This window comes from Equus quagga, chromosome 18, assembly GCF_021613505.1.
Source record: "Equus quagga isolate Etosha38 chromosome 18, UCLA_HA_Equagga_1.0, whole genome shotgun sequence".
In the NCBI taxonomy this organism is placed as follows: Eukaryota; Metazoa; Chordata; class Mammalia; order Perissodactyla; family Equidae; genus Equus; species Equus quagga.
Window position 1 is genome coordinate 1962563 of NC_060284.1, and position 18905 is coordinate 1981467.

Below are 18905 nucleotides of genomic sequence, written 5' to 3' on the forward strand. Positions count from 1 at the left end.
AGTTGCTGCAACCACCCACAGTAACTCTGCGGCCCTGAAGCAGGGAGTGCAACTCAGCAGGACTGTGGGAGCAGGCAGCAGCAGCCTGGAGCTGCCATGTGACCGCTCTCTTGACTGGTGGGAGAGTCCACTGTCCTCCTACGGTCCCAGGGAGTGGCACTGGTTGAGACACAGTGGGAAGGCCCCGCCCACCAAAAAAACCAGCTGATACAACTTGAGACCAGACAGCAGAGCTGTGAGTGCAGGCAAACAAGCTCCCAGTTGCCATGAATGCCCATGGTACTGCTGCAGTCCTGAAGTGGAGAGAGTGTCTGGGAGGGACTGTGGGAGCAGGCAGTAGCAGACAAGAGCCCCTATATGATTGCTTTCCCATTCAGTGGGAGACCCTACAGGGTCACTGAGATCATAAGGATTGGCCCAGGCTCAGATGGGCACAGCTGATGAGGATCCTGGTGTGCCCAGATTATGCAGCTCTTGCCGCCTCCCCAGAGCGGCAGCAAGTGGAAGATTTAATCAAGTTCTGTCTCTATACAGAGGTACAAATCCATGCTGTAAAGTAGTATGAAAAGATATATTAAATCTCCAGACCAGAAGGAAAATGACAAGTACCCAGAAATCAATCCTGAAGGCACAGAAATGTATACTCTGACATAGAATTCAAATAGCTATGATACAAAAACTCAACAAGTTAAAAGAAAATACAGATACACAGTTCAATGAAATCAGGAACAAATTTAATGAACACAAGGAATTCTTCACAAAAAAGATTGAAAGTATAAAGAAGAACCAATCAGAAATGTTGGAGATAAAAAAACACAATGGGTGAGATAAAGAAAAATCTTTACTCCCTGAACAGTAGAGCTGATACCATACAGAACTAATCAGCAGTCCTGAGGACAGAAATACAGAAATGCTTCAGATGGAGGACGAGAGAGAACTAAGACTAAAAAGAAATGAAGAAATTCTTTGAGAACTAGCTGACTCAATTAGGAAATGCAATATAAGGATTATAGGTACTCCAGAGAGAGAAGAGAAGGAGAATGGAGCAGGAACCTTGTTCAAAGAAATAATAGCTGAGAACCTTCCAAACCTGGGGAAGGAGCTGGAAATACAAGCGAGAGAAGCCAAGAGATGTCCTAACAATACTGATGTAAAAGAACCCTCTCCAAGGCATATAGGTGTAAAGCTGGCAAAAGTCAATGACAAAGAAAAAATATTAAGGGCAGTAAGGCAGAGGAAAATAACCTACAAAGGAACTCTTCTCAGGCTTTCAGCGGACTTCACAGCAGAAATCTTACAGGCTAGGGGAGAGTTGGAATGATAATATTCAAAATTCTGAAAGACAAATACTTTCAGCCAAGAATATTCTATCCAGTGACAATATCCCTCAGATATGATGGAGAAATAAAAACGTTCCCAGATAAACAAATGCTAAGAGAGTTCACGCCACAAGACATACCCCTCCCCCACAAGAAAGCATACCTGATAAAAAAGGAAAGGGGTTTACAACACCCTGAGCAAGGAGATAAATAGGCAAAATCAGAAAATTGCAGCTCTCTATCAGAACAGGTTAGCAATCACTTAATTACAACACTGAAGACACAGGGAAAGAAAACACCAAAAATAAATACAAGCTTGTCATTTTATTGACAAACTGACAATACAAGATGGAATAAGATATGACAATAATAACTTAGAAGGGGAAGAGGAAACGGATGGAACCGGCTTAGTCTAAGGAAATAAGAGGCTATCAGAAAATGGACTATCTCATCTATGAGATTTTTTTATACAAACCTCATGGTAATCACTAAACAAATAATTGGAACAGAGACACTAAAGATAAATAAGGAAAAAACTACCTAACTGAATTGGTAGTACGAAAGACATGGGATGAGAAACAAAGGAAATGCAGATGAACTGGAAAATGAGTGTTAAAACGGCAGATTTAAACCCTCATATGTTAATAATCACTCTGAAAGTAAATGGATTGAGTTCTCCAATCAAAAGACACGGTTGGGGGGGCTTGCCCCATGGCCAAGTGGTTAAGTTTGTGCGCTCCACTGTAGGCGGCCCAGTGTTTCATTGGTTCGAATCCTGGGTGCGGACATGGCACCGCTCATTGAACCACGCTGAGGTGGCATCCCACATGCCACAACTAGAAGGACTCACAACTAAGAATATACAACTATGTACTTGGGGGCATTGGGGAGAAAAAGGAAAAAAAAAAAAAGACACAGAGTGGCAGGATGTATTAAAAAACAAGACCCAACAATATGCTGCCTCCAGGAAACACATCTCAGCTCCAAAGACAAACACGGGCTCAGAGTGAAGGGACGGAAGATGATAATCCAACCTAATGGTAAACAAGAGAAAGTCAGTGTTGCCATACTTATATCAGACAAAGCAGACTTCAAGATAAAACACGTAAAGAGACACAAAGAGGGGCAGTATATAATGATAAAGGGACACTCCACCAAGAAGACATAACACTTATAAATATCTATGCACCCAACACAAGAGCACCAAAGTAGACGAAGTAACTACTAACAAACCTAGGAGGAAATATTAACAACACCACAATAATAGTAAGGGACCTCAACACTCCACTCACATCAATGGACAGATCATCCAGAAAGTCAACAAAGAAACAGTGGAATTAAAAGAAAAAATAGATCGACCAGATGTACTTAACAGATATATATATATATACATATATACAACACTCTATCCAAAAACAGCAGAATACACATTCTTCTGAGGAGCACATGGAACATTCTCAAGGATAGACCATATGTTAGGAACAAGGCAAGCCTCAATAAATTTAAGAAGACAGAAATCATATCAAGAATCTTTTCTGATCATAATGCTATGAAACTAGAAATCAACTACAATAAAAAAAGTGGGAAAGGGACAAAGATGTAGAGACTAAACAACATGCTACTGAACAACTAATGGATCATTGAAGAAATTAAAGGAGAAATGAAAAACATATCTGGAGACAACTGAAAATGAAAACATAGCATACTAAATCATACATAATGCAGTAAAAGTGCTCCTGAGAGGGAAATTCATTCCAAAACAGGCTCACCTTAACAAATAAGAAAAACTTCAAATAAGCAATCTCAAACTACACCTAACAGAATTAGCAAAAGAAGAACAAAAAAGCTCAAAGTCAGCAGAAGGAGGTAAATAATAAAAATTAGAGACGAAATAAATGAAATTGAAACAAAAAAGACAGTGGAAAGGATCAATGAAACAAAGAGTGGGTTCTTTGAGAAGATACATAAAACTGACAAACACTTAGCTAGACTCACTAAGAAAAAAAGAAAGAAGGCTCAAATAAACAAAATTAGAAATGAAACAGGAGAAATTACAATGGATACCACAGAAATACAAAAGATTATGAAAGAATACTATGAAAAACTATAAGCCAACAAATTGGACAATCTAGAAGAAATGGATAAATTCTTAGACTTGTACAACCTCCCAAAACCAAATCAAGAAGAAATAGAGAATCTGAATAGACCAATCACAAGTAAAGAGATTGAAACTAATCAAAAACCTCCAAAAAATAAAAGTCCAGGAACAGATGGCTTCTCTGGAGAATTCTACCAAACATTCAAAGAAGATTTAGTACCTATCCTTCTCAAACTATTCCAAAAAATTGAGGAAGATGGAACACTTCCTAACACATTCTACAAAGCCAACATCACCCTGATATCAAAGCCAGACAAAGACAACACAGAGAAGGAAAATAATGGGCCAACACGGCTGATGAACATAGATGCAAAAATCCTCAACAAACATTAGCAAACTGAATAAAGCAATACATTAAAAAGATCATATGCCATGATGAAGTGGGATTTATACAAGGGACACAGGGATGGTTCAATATTCACAAATCAATCAATGTGATGCACCACATTACCAAAACGAGGAATAAAAACCATACAATCATCTCAACAGATGCAGAGAAAGCATCTGACAAGATCCAACACCCATTTATAATAAAAACTCTCAATAAAATGGGTATAGAAGGAAAGTACCCCAATGTAACATGGGCCATATAAGACAAACCCACAGCCAACATCATACTCAACAGTGAAAAACTGAAAGCCATCCCTCTGAGAACAGGAACAAGACAAGAGTGCCCACTCTAGCCACTCTTATTCAACACTGTACGGAGGTTTTGGCCAGAGCAATTAGGCAAGAAAAAGAAATAAAAGAAATCTAAATAGGCAACGAAAAAGTGAAACTCTCCTTGTTTGCAGACAACATGATTTTATATATAGAAAACCCTAAAGAATCCATTTGAAAACTATTAGAAATAATAAAAAACTACAACAAAGTTGCAGAGTGCAAAATCAACCTAAATAAATTAGTTGCATTTCTGTACTCTAATAATGAACTAACAGAAAGAGAACTCAAGAATACAATCCCATTTACAATTGCAACAAGAAGAATATAATATCTAGGAATAAATTTAACCAAGAAGGTGAAAGACCTATACAATGAAAACTGTAAGACATTACTGAAAGAAATCAATGATGACACAAAGGAATGAAAAGATATTCCATGCATGTGAATTGGAAGAATAAACCTAGTTAAAATGTCCATACTACCCAAAGCAATCTTTGGGGACATATTCAATGCAACCTCAATCAGAATCCCAATGACATTCTTCATGGAAACAGAACAAAGAATCCTAAAATTCATGTGGGGCAACAAAAGACCGCAAACAGCTAAAGCAATCCTGAGAAAAAAGAACAAAGCTGGAGGAATCACAATCCCTGACTTCAAAATATACTACAAAGCTACAGTAATTAAAACAGCATGGAGCACGGTACTCGGACAAAAACAGGCACACAGATCAATGGAACAGAATTGAAAGCCCAGAAGTAAAACAACCTATCTATGGATAGCTAATCTTTGACAAAGGTGCTAAGATCACACATTAGAGAAAGACAAGTCTCTTCAATAATTGGTGTTGGGAAAACTGGATAGCCACATCCAGAAGAATGAGAGCAGACCATATCTTACGTCATACACAAAAATAAACTCAAAATGTATCACAGACTTGAAGGTAAGACCTGAAACCATACAACTCCTAGAAAAAAACACAAGTAGTACAGTCTTTGACATCAGTCTTTAAAGGATCTTTTTGAATACTATGTCTACTCCGACAAGGGAAACAAAAAAATAAACAAGTGGGACTTCACCAGACTAAAGAGCTTCTGCAAAGCAAGGGAAACCAGAATGAAAACAAAAGGACAATCCACCATCTGGGTGAAAATGTTTGCAAATCATATATCCGACAAGGGGTTAATCTCCATAATATATAAGGAACTCACACAACTAAACAACAAAAAAACAAACAACCCGATCAAATAAATGGGCAGAGGATATGAACAGACATTTCTCCAAAGGAGATATACAAATGGTCAAAAGGCACAAGAAAACTAATCATCAAACATCACTAATAATCAGGGAAATGTAAATCAAAACTGCACTAAGATATCCCCTTACACCCATGAGAATGGTTATAATCACCAAGACAAAAAATAACAAATGTTGGAGAGGATGTGGAGAAAACGGAACCGGCATACACTGCTGGTGGGAATGCAAATTGCCACTACAGAAAACAGTACAAAGATTTCTCAAAAAGTTAAAAACAGAAATACCATACGACCCAGCTATCCCACTACTGGGTACATTTCTAAAGAACTTGAAATCAACAATTCAAAGTGACTTAGGCACCCCTATGTTCACTACAGCATTATTCAAAATAGCTAAGATGTGGAAGCAACCCACCTGCCCACTGACTGATGATTAGTTAAAGAAGATGTGGTATATAAATACAATAGAATACAACTCAGCCATAAAAGAAGACAAAATCATCCCATTCATAACAACACGGATGGACCTGGAAGGTATTATGCTAAGTGAAATAAGCCAGATGAAGAAAGACAAACACCATATGATTTCACTCATATGTGGAAGATACACAAAGACACAGACAAAGAGAACAGTTTAGTGGTTACCAGGGAAGAGGATGGGGGGTGGGCACAAGGGGTGAAGGGGCACATTTATATGGTGACTGACAAATAATAATGTACAACTGAAATTTCACAATGTTGTAAACTACCATGACCTCAATAAAAAAACAAACCAAAAACCCCACACCCTTTTAAGTAAGCAAACTTTCTAATACTGATTTCCTCAAGATCTTAACCACGGCTTATAAGGCGCATAAGACCTTCTTTCCTACCACTCTCCCTCTTGCTTACACCACTACATAACTGTGTGTGTGTTCTGCATATACAGTCTCACCATATATGCTCCTGATGTAGGACCTGTGCAGTGGTCATTTTTCCTTTTACCTGATTCTTCCTTCCACAAATTCTCACTGGCCAAGCATCCATCACTAGCACAGAAAGCCCTTCCCCAACTCTCCAAACACTTCCTTGCCTCTTAATTTGCTTTGTTTCTCTCCATAGCACTCTGACCACAAGAACGTAAGCTACTTAAGAATAGAGATTGTGTTCATTTTGTCCACCACTTTATGAGCAGGGCTAACTAAGAGTCTGGTACACATTGAGAGCTGAATAAATTTTTGTTTAATAAATAAACAAAATAAGAATTCTTAATTATTTCCTTTGGTCTACAGAAGGCAGGACAAGAAGAAGACTGATGCTTTCTCCCAAGAGGTTTCTAGGAGTGAAGGCAGATTGAGTGGTATGGGCTCCTTTAAGGGGCAGCAACAATAGAACTGATTCATATAAATCCAGCATAGTGGAGAAGGCACTGAGAATTGTGGAGAAATATACATTTAAATGATGGAATTAGTCATGATTCCAGGCTTTCAACTAGAAAACTAATGCTAATTTGTTAAATATATAAGACTTTAAATTGGTTGGGAGGATGGAAAGGAAAATGAAAGTAAAAATTCAGAGTTCAAATAAAATTTTAAAGAATACTGAGAAATAAACAATTTTTTATACAATAAAAAACACGTGTCTGGATATTTCTTCTGTTTTTTCTTCCGTCCCTTCTCTCTTTACCTCTTTTTCATTTTGAAATCTGTATCTTTAAGAAACTTTGTAAAAGAAAACAAAAATAGATATGTCTATATTTATGACAGTTAATGAATATTTGTGATCTATTTAAATTTCTATCACTAACTTTTTTTTCTTAACAAAATTGTCTCTGATTTTCTTAGTGAAGAATGGCTATCATTAAGTGACCAGGCTTAAATGTCCAAATGTAAATAAAGATTATAAAGGATTAATTTTTCTAAGACAAGAAGAACTTTTTTTTTAATTGAGATGTAATTAACATTTAACATTATTTTAGTGTCAGGTATAGAATGTGTTACAATATATGTATATATTATGAAATGATCATCACAGTAAGTCTAGTTAACATCCGTTACCACACACAGTTACAAATTTTTTTCTTATGATGAGAACTTTTAAGATCTACTCTCCTTGCGACTTTCAAACATCCACTACAGTATTATTAACTATAGACATCATGCCATACATACATCTCCAGGGTGTATGAATTTTATAACTGGAAGTTTGTACCTTTTGATGCATCCCCCCGCCCTCTACCTCTGGCAAATACCAATCTGTTCTCTGTATCTATGAGTTCAGTTGTTTTTGTTTTTTTTTTAATATTCCACTCACGGAATTTCAATTCTTATATTCAAACAATGATAGCTGTCATAAGGCCACAGGTTTAAAAATGTAACAAACATATTATTAAAAGTTCCACTCTTTCCAAAAATAAACCTTAGAAAGACCTGTGGTATAATACAAAGACACTAAATTGGAAGTCAAAAGATCCTGGTTCTGTCATTTAGTTTATTATGATCTTAGGCAAGTTTTTACCTCTGTGAGTTTTATTTTCTTTATCTTAAAGATGAGAAAAATTATGCATTAGGTTTTGGTAATAATTAAATAACCTAGATAAAAGTTAATTTTTATAGTTTTTTAGATGGTTGTTGTACATAATAAATGAGTTAAGAGAAAATCCATAAGCATACTGTAAACGCTATATAACTGAAGTGAAAAAATGGTACTCTAATAATTCCATCAAAGGCAAAGACTGTGTCTTATCCATTATTAAATTCAAAACACACATAGCATATAAAAGATATTTAAGTTTACTTAAATAAACAATCACTATGCTAATGGCCTATAGAAAAGAATAATTAAAAAGTTTTCATGTAAATAGACATTCATATTTTAGTCAACAAATATATATTGAGCTGTTAACATGTGTCATGTGCACCGATGACTAAGCCACATCCCTGACGTTAAGGAGCTCTCAGCAACAATTTTATTTGTATGTCACTTTAGAATTTACGAAATGTTTACACACACAGTTGCTACAAAGACAGTAAGATCAGTTAGTTACACTACGTTTTAAATTCTCAAAACAATTAAAAGTGGATGAGGAAAAGGAAAGTGGGGAGATTAAGAAACTGGGCTAAAGTTATACAGCTAATGGGTAGCAGACCTGGGATTGGAAACAGGCCTCATATGCTACTAAACTGTTTTCTCCCCCTGATATTTGAGTTTGGTGGGCAATATCTTTGCCTTAGATACAGGGTATATTAATTCATTGTGAAAACTAGGAAACTTTTAAGGGTAAAAAGTGATGCCATAGAATGTACAATACCAAGAGTGAACCTTAATGTAAAGTGGGAATTCTGGGTGATAATGATGTCTCAGTGTAGGTTCATCAGTTTTAACAACCGTCCCACTCTGGTGAGGGATGTTGATAATGAGGGAGGCTACGCCTGTTTGGGGGCAAAGGATATATGGGAAATCTCTGTACCTTCAGCTCAATTTTACTATGAACCTACAATTGCTCTTATTTTAAAAATAAGGGATGCTATTAATAATCACACAAGGGCAACAGAAATAAACAGAATACCCAAAGTAAATCAGGAAATATATTCACCCTAGTTAAATCAGAATTCTAACTTAAATTCCTGCAGAGAAATGGGTATTCAAGGTAATTCACAGTCATATTTAAAACATTGTTTTGAAAGTGTAGAACTGTCACTGAAGACATCCAACAATGATCATTACAACATACGGTTCAAGGAAATTGAAAAAATTCTCACCAGAAGAAGATATTGTGTACGTACCAAGCTGTCCTCGGCTTCGGCGCACCATTTCTTGCCTAGCGCCTATGCTCCCAAGAATAGCTTCTTCAAGCTTTGCTCTCATATCTTTTGATTTCTTAAAGGTCAAACTATTCATTCTTTCAAACACTTTCTTTCCCTAAAATTTAAACATTACAAAAGAAAAGAAGAGGCATTGAGGACATTTTCTTTTCCACATTGTGTCCTTTCATGTTCTTTGCAATGGCGTAACGATCACTTACTTTGTACTCAAAGCAAGAAACACAGAGATAAAGTAGATCTAAGAGCCGGTTCAGCTGCAAAACGGAGAGATCTGTAAACCACTTTTGTAGAACTGTTTCATCTGCATTCTTGAGAACCCAAAGGAGACAAATCAAAAGGCTCCGACTTGATTCTGCTGAAAAGGTGGTGTGTTGCCTGCCGCTCTGAAAATAAAGAGCAGTAGAATGAGACAGACTGATCAACGGCCATTTCTTGTTTTTTGGTTGTCAGTTGTTTTCTTCTAAAAACAACAAAAATTGCTTAAAAATCAAATATTTTAAAAGAACCATTTGATTTAGACAATATTTGTATAAGTCATGTAGAAACTTAAAACTAAGGTCCTGAAGTTTAATGAACTTTTTCCTGGCAAAAGATGATTGCATTAATCTATGATAGCACTGCCAGCAGACAATAAATAAATGTAAGCAAAAAACTTAAAGAGAAAGTCTAAAAGGTTTTAGTCTTAAAAACTAAGATGTCTACCACAGAATATAAGACATGATGAAAGTAAAGGAAAAAGGCAACTGACTCACAGTGCATCAGAGCAGTGCAAGACTTGACAGTGGTGATAAATATTCATCAGGTTAGGGAACCACTGCTTCCTGTCAAGGGCCACTGACATAACGGAGAAAGCATCAGACCCCACATAAGTCAGAGCTATGTTCATCTACAGCATGTAAGGTTAAAGTGCTATTTTCAATCTGCAATTCTGCATTAGTATATGGTATGTGAAACAGAAATGAAAACCTAAGAATAAGAACTTGTGTACAGTACCATTTATTGGATATTTACTCTGTTCCAGTCATCATGCTATGGACTTTATATAAATTATTTCATTTAGTCCTCCAACAATATTACCAAGTAGGTTGTATCGTTCCAATTTTACAGACAAGAATACAAGATGACAATAATAATGATGATGACAAAAATAAAATTTGAAATGTGCTAGACATTACGCTAATCACTTTTTCCTATTTAACTCTCATGATTTTATCAGATGGTATCAACTAGTATGAGTTCTAGTTTACAAGTAAAGAAGCTAAAGGCTAGAGATTAAGTAATTTGCCCTAAATCATGTACCAAGAAAAGGTAAAGCCAAGATGTTAGTCCTGGTTAACCAGACTCCAAAATTTACACTCTTCACTATTATGCTACATTCTAATATTTGGTTAATAAATATGTTAAATCATAAGAAAGCAGTGGAAGGGATGCTGAGAGGAAGGAGAAAGGAAAGCTAAACATATTTAACTGTTGAGGTTATGATCTCAACAACTACCTTAATCTTCTCTCCATCCTGGATGATGATAATGAGAACAGCCAACTCTTATAGAACACTTACTCTGCAGCAGGAACTGTATTAAACACTTTATACGTATGAACTTATTTATCCCTTGCAACTATCCAAAGAGATAAATATTATTACTAACCCTACCTTACAGACAAGAGAAGTGAGACACCAAGCAGTTAAGTATTTTGCACAAGTCTTCTGTAGTAAACGGTAGGACTGGAATTCAAATGCAGTAAGTGCAGGTCCAGAGACCTCTCAGGGATGCATGCACATGTGAGTGAATTCAACTGCTTAAATTCACTTAACCCACTATGGTATACTGCCTCTGACTTGAGCACAAATAACTTTGACCCCCACTCCCAATTCCACATTCTCTCTGATACGGAAAATGCTCCTTTATTTTAAAAGCAGGCATTCTCCATAGCTGAACTTTTAGGTATTCATAAACATATTAACTGAATTCTCAATGAGTGATTTTTTAGAAATAAATTTAAAATTATTCTGAATTTGACAAAAAGGCATACACTGACATTTCTTATACCCCCACATACACTGCCAATAACTTTCGAAGGAAGTTAGACAAACACGAGAAAGACTCAGTAATGAAAAGACGTCAGAATTTCCCCAAATAGTTCTATAGGATCAATGCAATTCCAATCAAAAATACCAGTGAGGTTTGCCCTGGAAGTTGACAAATTGATTTTAAAATCTAATGGGGAAAAAGCAAAGGGCCAAGAACAACCAAGACATTCTTGAGGAAGAACCAGGTAGGAATGAGGACAAATTTGCTCTACCAGATATCAACATTTACTAAAAAGTTACAATAATTAAGACAATTTGATATTGGCATATGAATAAACAGTCGAACGAAATAGAATAGAAAGGATAAAACAAAAACCTTATGCATATATGAAAATCTGATATGTAACAGAGTTGGCACTATGGATCAGTGGTAGAAGGATGGATTGTTCAATAAATGGTGTTTAAATAACTGATTTCCTGGACAAAAAAATAAAAGTAGATTCCTACCTTGTACCATTGTACAAAAAAAGCGATTCCAGACAAAGAACATAAATGTAAAAGGCAAACCTTTAAAACTTTTAGAAAGAAATAGAAGAGAATATATTTATGATCTTGGGGGTAGGACAGGCTTTTTAAAATAAGACATAAAAAGCAGAAACCATAAACCACAAAAAGATGGTCACAATTGCCTACAATAAAATCAAGAATGTGTGTTCATTCAAATAAATAAATAGATTGAAAAGGCACACCATGAAGTAGTAGAAATTTGCTGCATGTAAACCAACCTGAGATTAGTATCCAGAACAGTCTTTCTCAACCAAGGTTCCATCAGAGAATTAAGCCCTACAAGAAATGATTTAGGGACTGTTTTCTCTATTCTCCCAAGGCATTAAAAAAAAAAAAGGTAATTCTGGTCTGGTATTACCAATCAACAAATCATCTCTGAAGGAAGAAACCACAATTCTAAGCCTCTTATTGTATTTACAAATAATATTGCAAATACAAAGTCTAGTACACAAAGAACCAGGCATACAAGGAAGCAAGACATCATGAGCAAAAACCAGACAACAGCAACAGGCACACGAAGACCTGAGATACTGAAATTATCAGAGACTATACAACAACCGCGCCTTCTGTGCACCCTTGTCCAAAATATGATTAAAAGTTTTGACTGGAAATTTGAGAGTACAAAGGGAAACATTTTTGGGGAAAAAAATTGAAGAAACAAATAGAATTTAGAAAACTGAAAAAATTTACACAATAGCCAAATTAAGAACTCAGTGGATTGGTTTAATATAATATCAGTTACAGGAGAGAATTAGTAAACTGGAAGACAGATCAAAAGAAACAATCTACCATGAAGCACAGGTTAACAAAAAGATGGAATACATAGAAGAACAGAGACAGAGAGGATGAAATAAAAAGGACTAACATCTGTTTAACTGGAATATGAAAAGAGAAGAAAGAATGGAGAAGAGGACATATTTGTGTAGATAATGACTGAGAATTCCACAGAACTGAAAAAAGACACTAAACCACAGATTTAGGAGCCCAAAAAACACCAAGAAGAACAAATATAAAGAAATTTAAGGGGCCGGCCCCATGGCCAAGTGGTTAAGTTCGCACACTCTGCTTCGGCGCCTCAGGGTTTTGCCAGTTCAGATCTTGGGCACAGACATGGCACCGCTCGTCAAGCCATGCTGAGGCAGTGTCCCACATGGCACAACTAGAAGGATCCACAACTAAAAATATAAAACTACGTACCAGGCGGCTTTGGGGAAAAAATGGAAAAATAAAAATTAAAAAAAAAAAAGAAATTTAAAACTACACTCAGCAGAGTGAAACCACAGAAGGTCAGTCCTAAGGAGAACATCAAAAAGAAGCAAAAGAGAAAAAAAGATTATCTTCAAACCAGCAACAGTTTGATCGCAGCTGACTTATCAAAAGCAGCAATGGAAATGAGAAGACAGTAGGAACAACGTCCTCAGCATGCTGAAAGAAAACAGAGGAAATTCAGATGCTAGGTCTCAAAAAAATATCCATAAAAACTCCTAAAGAATCAAGGTCAAATAAAGACATTTTTCAAACAAACACAGAGAGTTTCTCACCATAGCATAGAAAATTCTAAAGAATATATTTCACAAATAAGAAAAATACCTAATATGGAATGTTACAAATCTGGGAACGAATGAAGAGCAAATAAAGTGGTGAAGACATGGGCAAATCTAAATGATAACTGATTCTATACAGCTATAAAAATAATAATAATAATGTATTGTGACATTCAATGACATACAAAACTTAAAATGCATGAAAACAGCATTTAAATTGGGAGAGACATAAACTCAACCTGTTCTAAGGTCCTTCTACTAACCAATGTGAAAGTAAAGGTAATGAGCAACGTTGGACTGGATAATTTAAGGAAGCACACTGTGATTTCCTGCACAATCACTAAAAGAATAGAAACAACGTGTAACTCCCAAACTAACATAGAGGAAAAAGTGGAACAAGGATAAAACGGAATGAGAAAAAAATAATCCAAAAGAAGACAATAAATGAGACAAGAGATACATAAAATGGGTTGTACGATATAACATAAAATTAAAAAGGTTAAATTCATTAAATTTAATTATACTAAATGTAAATGGATTAAAAACTCTAGTGAAAGGCAAAGATTAAGAGACCAGATTTTAGAAATATAAGACAAAATCTAACCACACGCTGTTTATAAAAGATACATCTAAAACATAAATTTAAAACATAAAGTGAAAATGTTGAAAGTAAAAGGACAGAAAAAGTCATGTCATATATATACTAGGCAAAAGAAATTTAGCATAGCTATGCTAACAGTATACAAAATAGACTTTAAGGCAAAAAAAAAAGTATTTATGGTGCATGTTGATCACAGATGCAATCCATCAAAAAGTAGGTAATTTAAATTGTTAGATATTTCATAATAAGGCCTCAAAGGAAATAAAACAAAACTTTGACAGAATGATAAGGAGATATTACAAAACCACAATTGTAGTGTGATATTAGCATAAGCAGAAAGAATTCAGTAAAGACAAAGAAGATTTCAACAAAGGATTAACAAATTTGAGGTAATAGACAAATAGAGAACACTGTAACTAACAACTGAAGAAAACGCATTCTTCAAATACATGAGATATCTGCAAAAACTGACCATATCCTAGCCCATAAAACAAGCTGCCACAGATATAACAAACTGAAATCATACAGGGTAAGTTCTCTGATCACGCAATTAGGCCAAAATCAGAAAAAAAAGATTACTAGAAACTTTCATAAGTGGAAATTTTAAAACAAGAACAACTTAATATCCCAAAAGTCTAAAAAGAAATCATAATGAACTTTAGATATATTTTGAACTGAATAAAAAAATGCTACATATCAATAGTGGCATGTAATTAAAACAATAATTTAAGGAAATGCATAGGCTTAAAATATGTATCAAAGAAAAAAAGGATGAAAATTAGTGAGTTAAGCATCTATTTCAAGAAGTTAGAAAAAGAGCATTGATATAAACCCAAAGAAAGTAGAAGACAGTAAACAATAAACATTCAAAAGTAAGGATCAACAATTCCCCCAAACTGGTTCTTTATAAAGACTAAAGATGTATTCAAATTTTCAATGGAACTTACTAAGACAAGAAAAGGCACAAAGAGCCAGTCACAAAAATGAAAAAGTTTAAATCTACTACACATGTTATATACAGTAAACAGATCATAGAAAATATTTAGAACAACTTTGTATGCCAAGAAAATTTTATGCATCTGTCAACAGAATGGGTAAATAAATTGATCTATAGTCAGACAATGAAATATCATAAAGAAATGAAAATCAGTGATTTATAGCTACATTATATAACATGGATAAATATTAAAGATATAATTTAAAACTAAACTATAGTATTTAGGGATACAAACTGAGATGGTAAAACTATAAACAAAATTAAGCAATTACTTTATTAGTCAGGATAGTAGGTAGCTTGGTGGATAGCTTGGTGGGAAAGAGCATGCTAAGGATTTCTGAAAGGCAGCCAATATTATGGTTTTTTGTCCTGAGTGGTGGTTACAAAGGTGTTTATTTTATAATATTTTGTAAACTGTACATTTATGCATGACATACTTTTTCAGGAGTAGTATGTTTCACAAAAGAAAAGTTTAAAAAACCAAAAGCAAGTTCAATAAAATTGAGAATAGTGGTCATTTTGAGGAGAGGTAGGGACTGAACTGAGAAGGGTAGACTGGGAACTTCCAAGGTATTTGCAATGTTCTCTTTCTGAAGCTGGGTGGTAGGTATGCTTCTATTTCTTCTATAGTTATATTTTAATTGTACATGTACATTATATATTCTTTTGTATGTACAATATCACCAAAACTACAAGAGATAAAAGAAAAAATTGACAAATTAGAATTCATCAAGGGGGCCAGGTGCAGACCTACTCCACTCGTCAGCCATGACGTGGAGGCATCCCACATACAAAGTAGAGGAAGACTGGCAAACATGTTAGCTCAGGGCGAATCTTCCTCAAGCCAAAAAGAAAAGAGGAAAACTGGCAACGGATGTCAGCTCAGGGCGAATCTTCCTCACACACACACACAAATTAGAATTCATCAAAATTTAAAACTTCTGCAGTTCAAATGATAGCATCAAGAAAGTAAAAAGAAAAAAATGAAAGCGAAAAGATAATCCAGAGAATGGAAGGAAATACTTGCAAATCACGTACCTGAAAAGGGATCTGTATCCAGAATATATAAAGAATTCTTTCAACTCAATAACAAGAAGATGAATTACACAATTTTAAAATGACAAAGGATTTGAATGGACTTTTCTTTAAAGAATTATACAAAAAAATGTGCCAATAAGTAAATAAAAAGACGCTCAACATCAGTAGACATTGGGGAAATGCAAATCAAAATCACGAGATACCACTTCACACCCACTAAGGTGACTATAATAAAAAGGATAACAGGTGTTGATGAGAATATAGAGGAACAGGAAACTTTACATTGCTAGTAAGAATGTAAAATGGTGCAGTCACTTTGAAAAAGAGTTTAGAAGTTTCTCAACTGTTAAACATAGAGATACTATCTGACCCAGTAAATCACTCCAAGGTATCCACCTAAGAGAAACAAAAACATACGTACACACAAAGCCTTGTACACAAATGTTCACAGCAGCATTATTCCTAACAGCCAAAAAGTGGAAATGATCCAAATGTTCATCAACTAACAAATCGATAAACAAAAACTGGTGTATCAATATAATGGAATATTGTTTGGCAATAAAAAAAAGTAGTGATAAATGCTACAACATGGTTAAACCTCAAAAACATTATGCTTTGTGAAAAGCAGCCAGACACAAAGGATCACAGAGTGCATAATTCCAATTAAATGAAATGTCCAGAATAGGCAAATTTATAGAGCTAGAATGTCAATTAGTTGCTGCCTAGGGCTGGAGGGAAATTGAGAGGGACTGCTAACAGGCCTAAGGGTTCTGAAATATGTACTAAGATATACTGTAAATATACTGAAAACCATGAAATTGTACACTTAAAATGGGTGAATCTTTTGACATGTAAATTGTATCTCAATAAAACACTGTCACATCAGACAGCTTCTATAAATATTACTGCATTTTTCTGAAAGAAGGTCATTTAAAACTTTTAGAACTTGATCTTGCTCTGTCAGCAGTTTGCTTCTTCCTACCCCCATATCCTTCTCTATTTAAGGGGGAAAAATACAGGGGCAGAGTAAATATCAATTTTTTTCCACATGAAAAAGTGTAATATATTCACAGATTAAAAAAAGTAAAAGTATTCTCATTTGCTAAACAACTGATAACATTTCTTAGGGCTGATAAAGAATAAAATGGATTAAAAAATAAAGAAAATGGGCTATATATAAGATAATTTTCAAAACTCTGAACGACAGAGGACAGAGCTTTATACCATAAAACTTGAAGCAATTAATAATTCTTAAAACAACTCAGTACAAGATAGGCAATATTCTCAGAACATTAATGTTTCCACAAATAAAACTTGGAGTACTTTTGCATCAGCTAGTATGGTAATCCTAGTTATTTATCCTTGTACACATCGGTCTTTCCAGGAAAAACTTCACAGGAGTGTTGTTTTACCGTTGACGTGAGGAGGAAGCTGCCGGGCCTTGTTAGCTGAGGAACAGATGTTCCTGCAATTGCCATGGCAACTGTCTGGCTGATCATGCTTCCGCTCTCACTTTCATAATCATCAGTGGCTATACAAATTGGTCTTCCTCTTTGATTGTGAGTTTCTGGAAAAAAATAATCCAAAAATAAATAAATAAAACTTCTGTTTAGCTTAATTAACAGTTATGGAGCATGCAATTTCCTTTCCTAGTCTCCATTTCTCTTTAAAAGAAAAACCTGTTAACACGTAATTAGATTTACTTCTTTTAAACAATATTTTAAACATTAACTCAGTCTTACAGTAATAATTTATAGTTTTGTAGAGAACTTTAACTTGCTAGTGAAAGAAGATGTAATATAATAAGCATTTCTGCTTTCAGGTGGAAACCCACTTGTGATCAAAATACTGGAAAAACTGCCTAACTATGAGTCCCTCAAAGGTAAGGAGTTGTCATCTTTGCATCACCAGCAACTGTCAAGGTTCTTAATTCATATTAGGTACTCAGTAAATGCTTGTTTTTGTTTTTATTGAATTGGAAGTATTTTATAAAGTTAATTGCTAATTTAAATACAACCTACAGTGTTTTCATTAGGGCAAACAGAGGAATTTAAGTAAATTCTAAATATGGAAAGCAAGAGCAACAAAACGTTGTGAGTTGTAGTTTTTAAAAAGCAACATAACTTCAACTTACTAACCCAGTGTTAGTAATAAACATAATTCTTAATATTCAGGTGAATATTAATTTCAATTATATATATGAATAAAATTGAGACTAAAGGCTATAGACATCTGTCAAGTTTTCTTGTATTTTTTTTCAGATGCACAGTACATGCTCATGCAAACACACCTACTTCCTAAAAGGTAGGTATAGAAATGTTATAACATCCTTAATTTAAAATTCATCATAAGAACCACTTACATGAAAATTGCAGTGGATTCACTCACACAGTCAAAAATTTTTAAGTGAAATAGTTAAGTATTTAGTTTACTTATGTCGGTGTATATTTCTTTATATTTCTTTTCCTAAAATAAGATCTTTATCCTTGAGATATTTCCTAACACTTTTACACACTGAGATTTGTCTTTAAAATTTGACCAAAATATACTAAGTACCTGTAAAATCATACAGCTGAGGAACAGTTTCCATGATAATGCCAATAAGAGGGAGATACAACATGGCCACCCGAGCCTTTATCTGGGGGTCAGAGAACCGTGGGTCTGAGTCATGACTGGATAGTAAATTGTGTACCATATTGATGACTTTCTTGTGCAATCCAAACAGTCTGTTTAAAAAGAAGATGAAGAAGCAGCAGTAAGGTCACAGAGCTTAGTTAACATCTGTAAGCAAACAGTAAGTCATGGTAACCAATCAATTTTGTTCAACTTCTTAACTTTGTCACATATTTGCATGGACTCCTATAAAACACTTCTCATTTTTAAATTAATGAATATCTCTCTGTATAAAATAAGAATTGAGGGGAAAAAGA

General features: G+C 34.8%; 1 protein-coding gene across 8 annotated transcripts in view; it reads right to left on the reverse strand.

The window, feature by feature from the left end:
* Positions 1–18905, reverse strand: part of DOCK7 (dedicator of cytokinesis 7) — a 204520-nt gene that overhangs the window by 46398 nt on the left and 139217 nt on the right. For 4 of the 8 annotated variants that reach the window (XM_046645659.1, XM_046645657.1, XM_046645654.1 and 1 more), the window contains 4 exons: positions 18532–18701; positions 17388–17542; positions 9400–9582; positions 9137–9296 (listed from right to left, as the gene is read on the reverse strand). In XM_046645659.1, the coding sequence (XP_046501615.1) occupies positions 9137–9296; positions 9400–9582; positions 17388–17542; positions 18532–18701 (668 nt within the window). The remainder of the gene's footprint in view (positions 1–9136; positions 9297–9399; positions 9583–17387; positions 17543–18531; positions 18702–18905) is intronic. The other 4 variants (XM_046645656.1, XM_046645655.1, XM_046645661.1 and 1 more) reach the window with 1 other exon arrangement.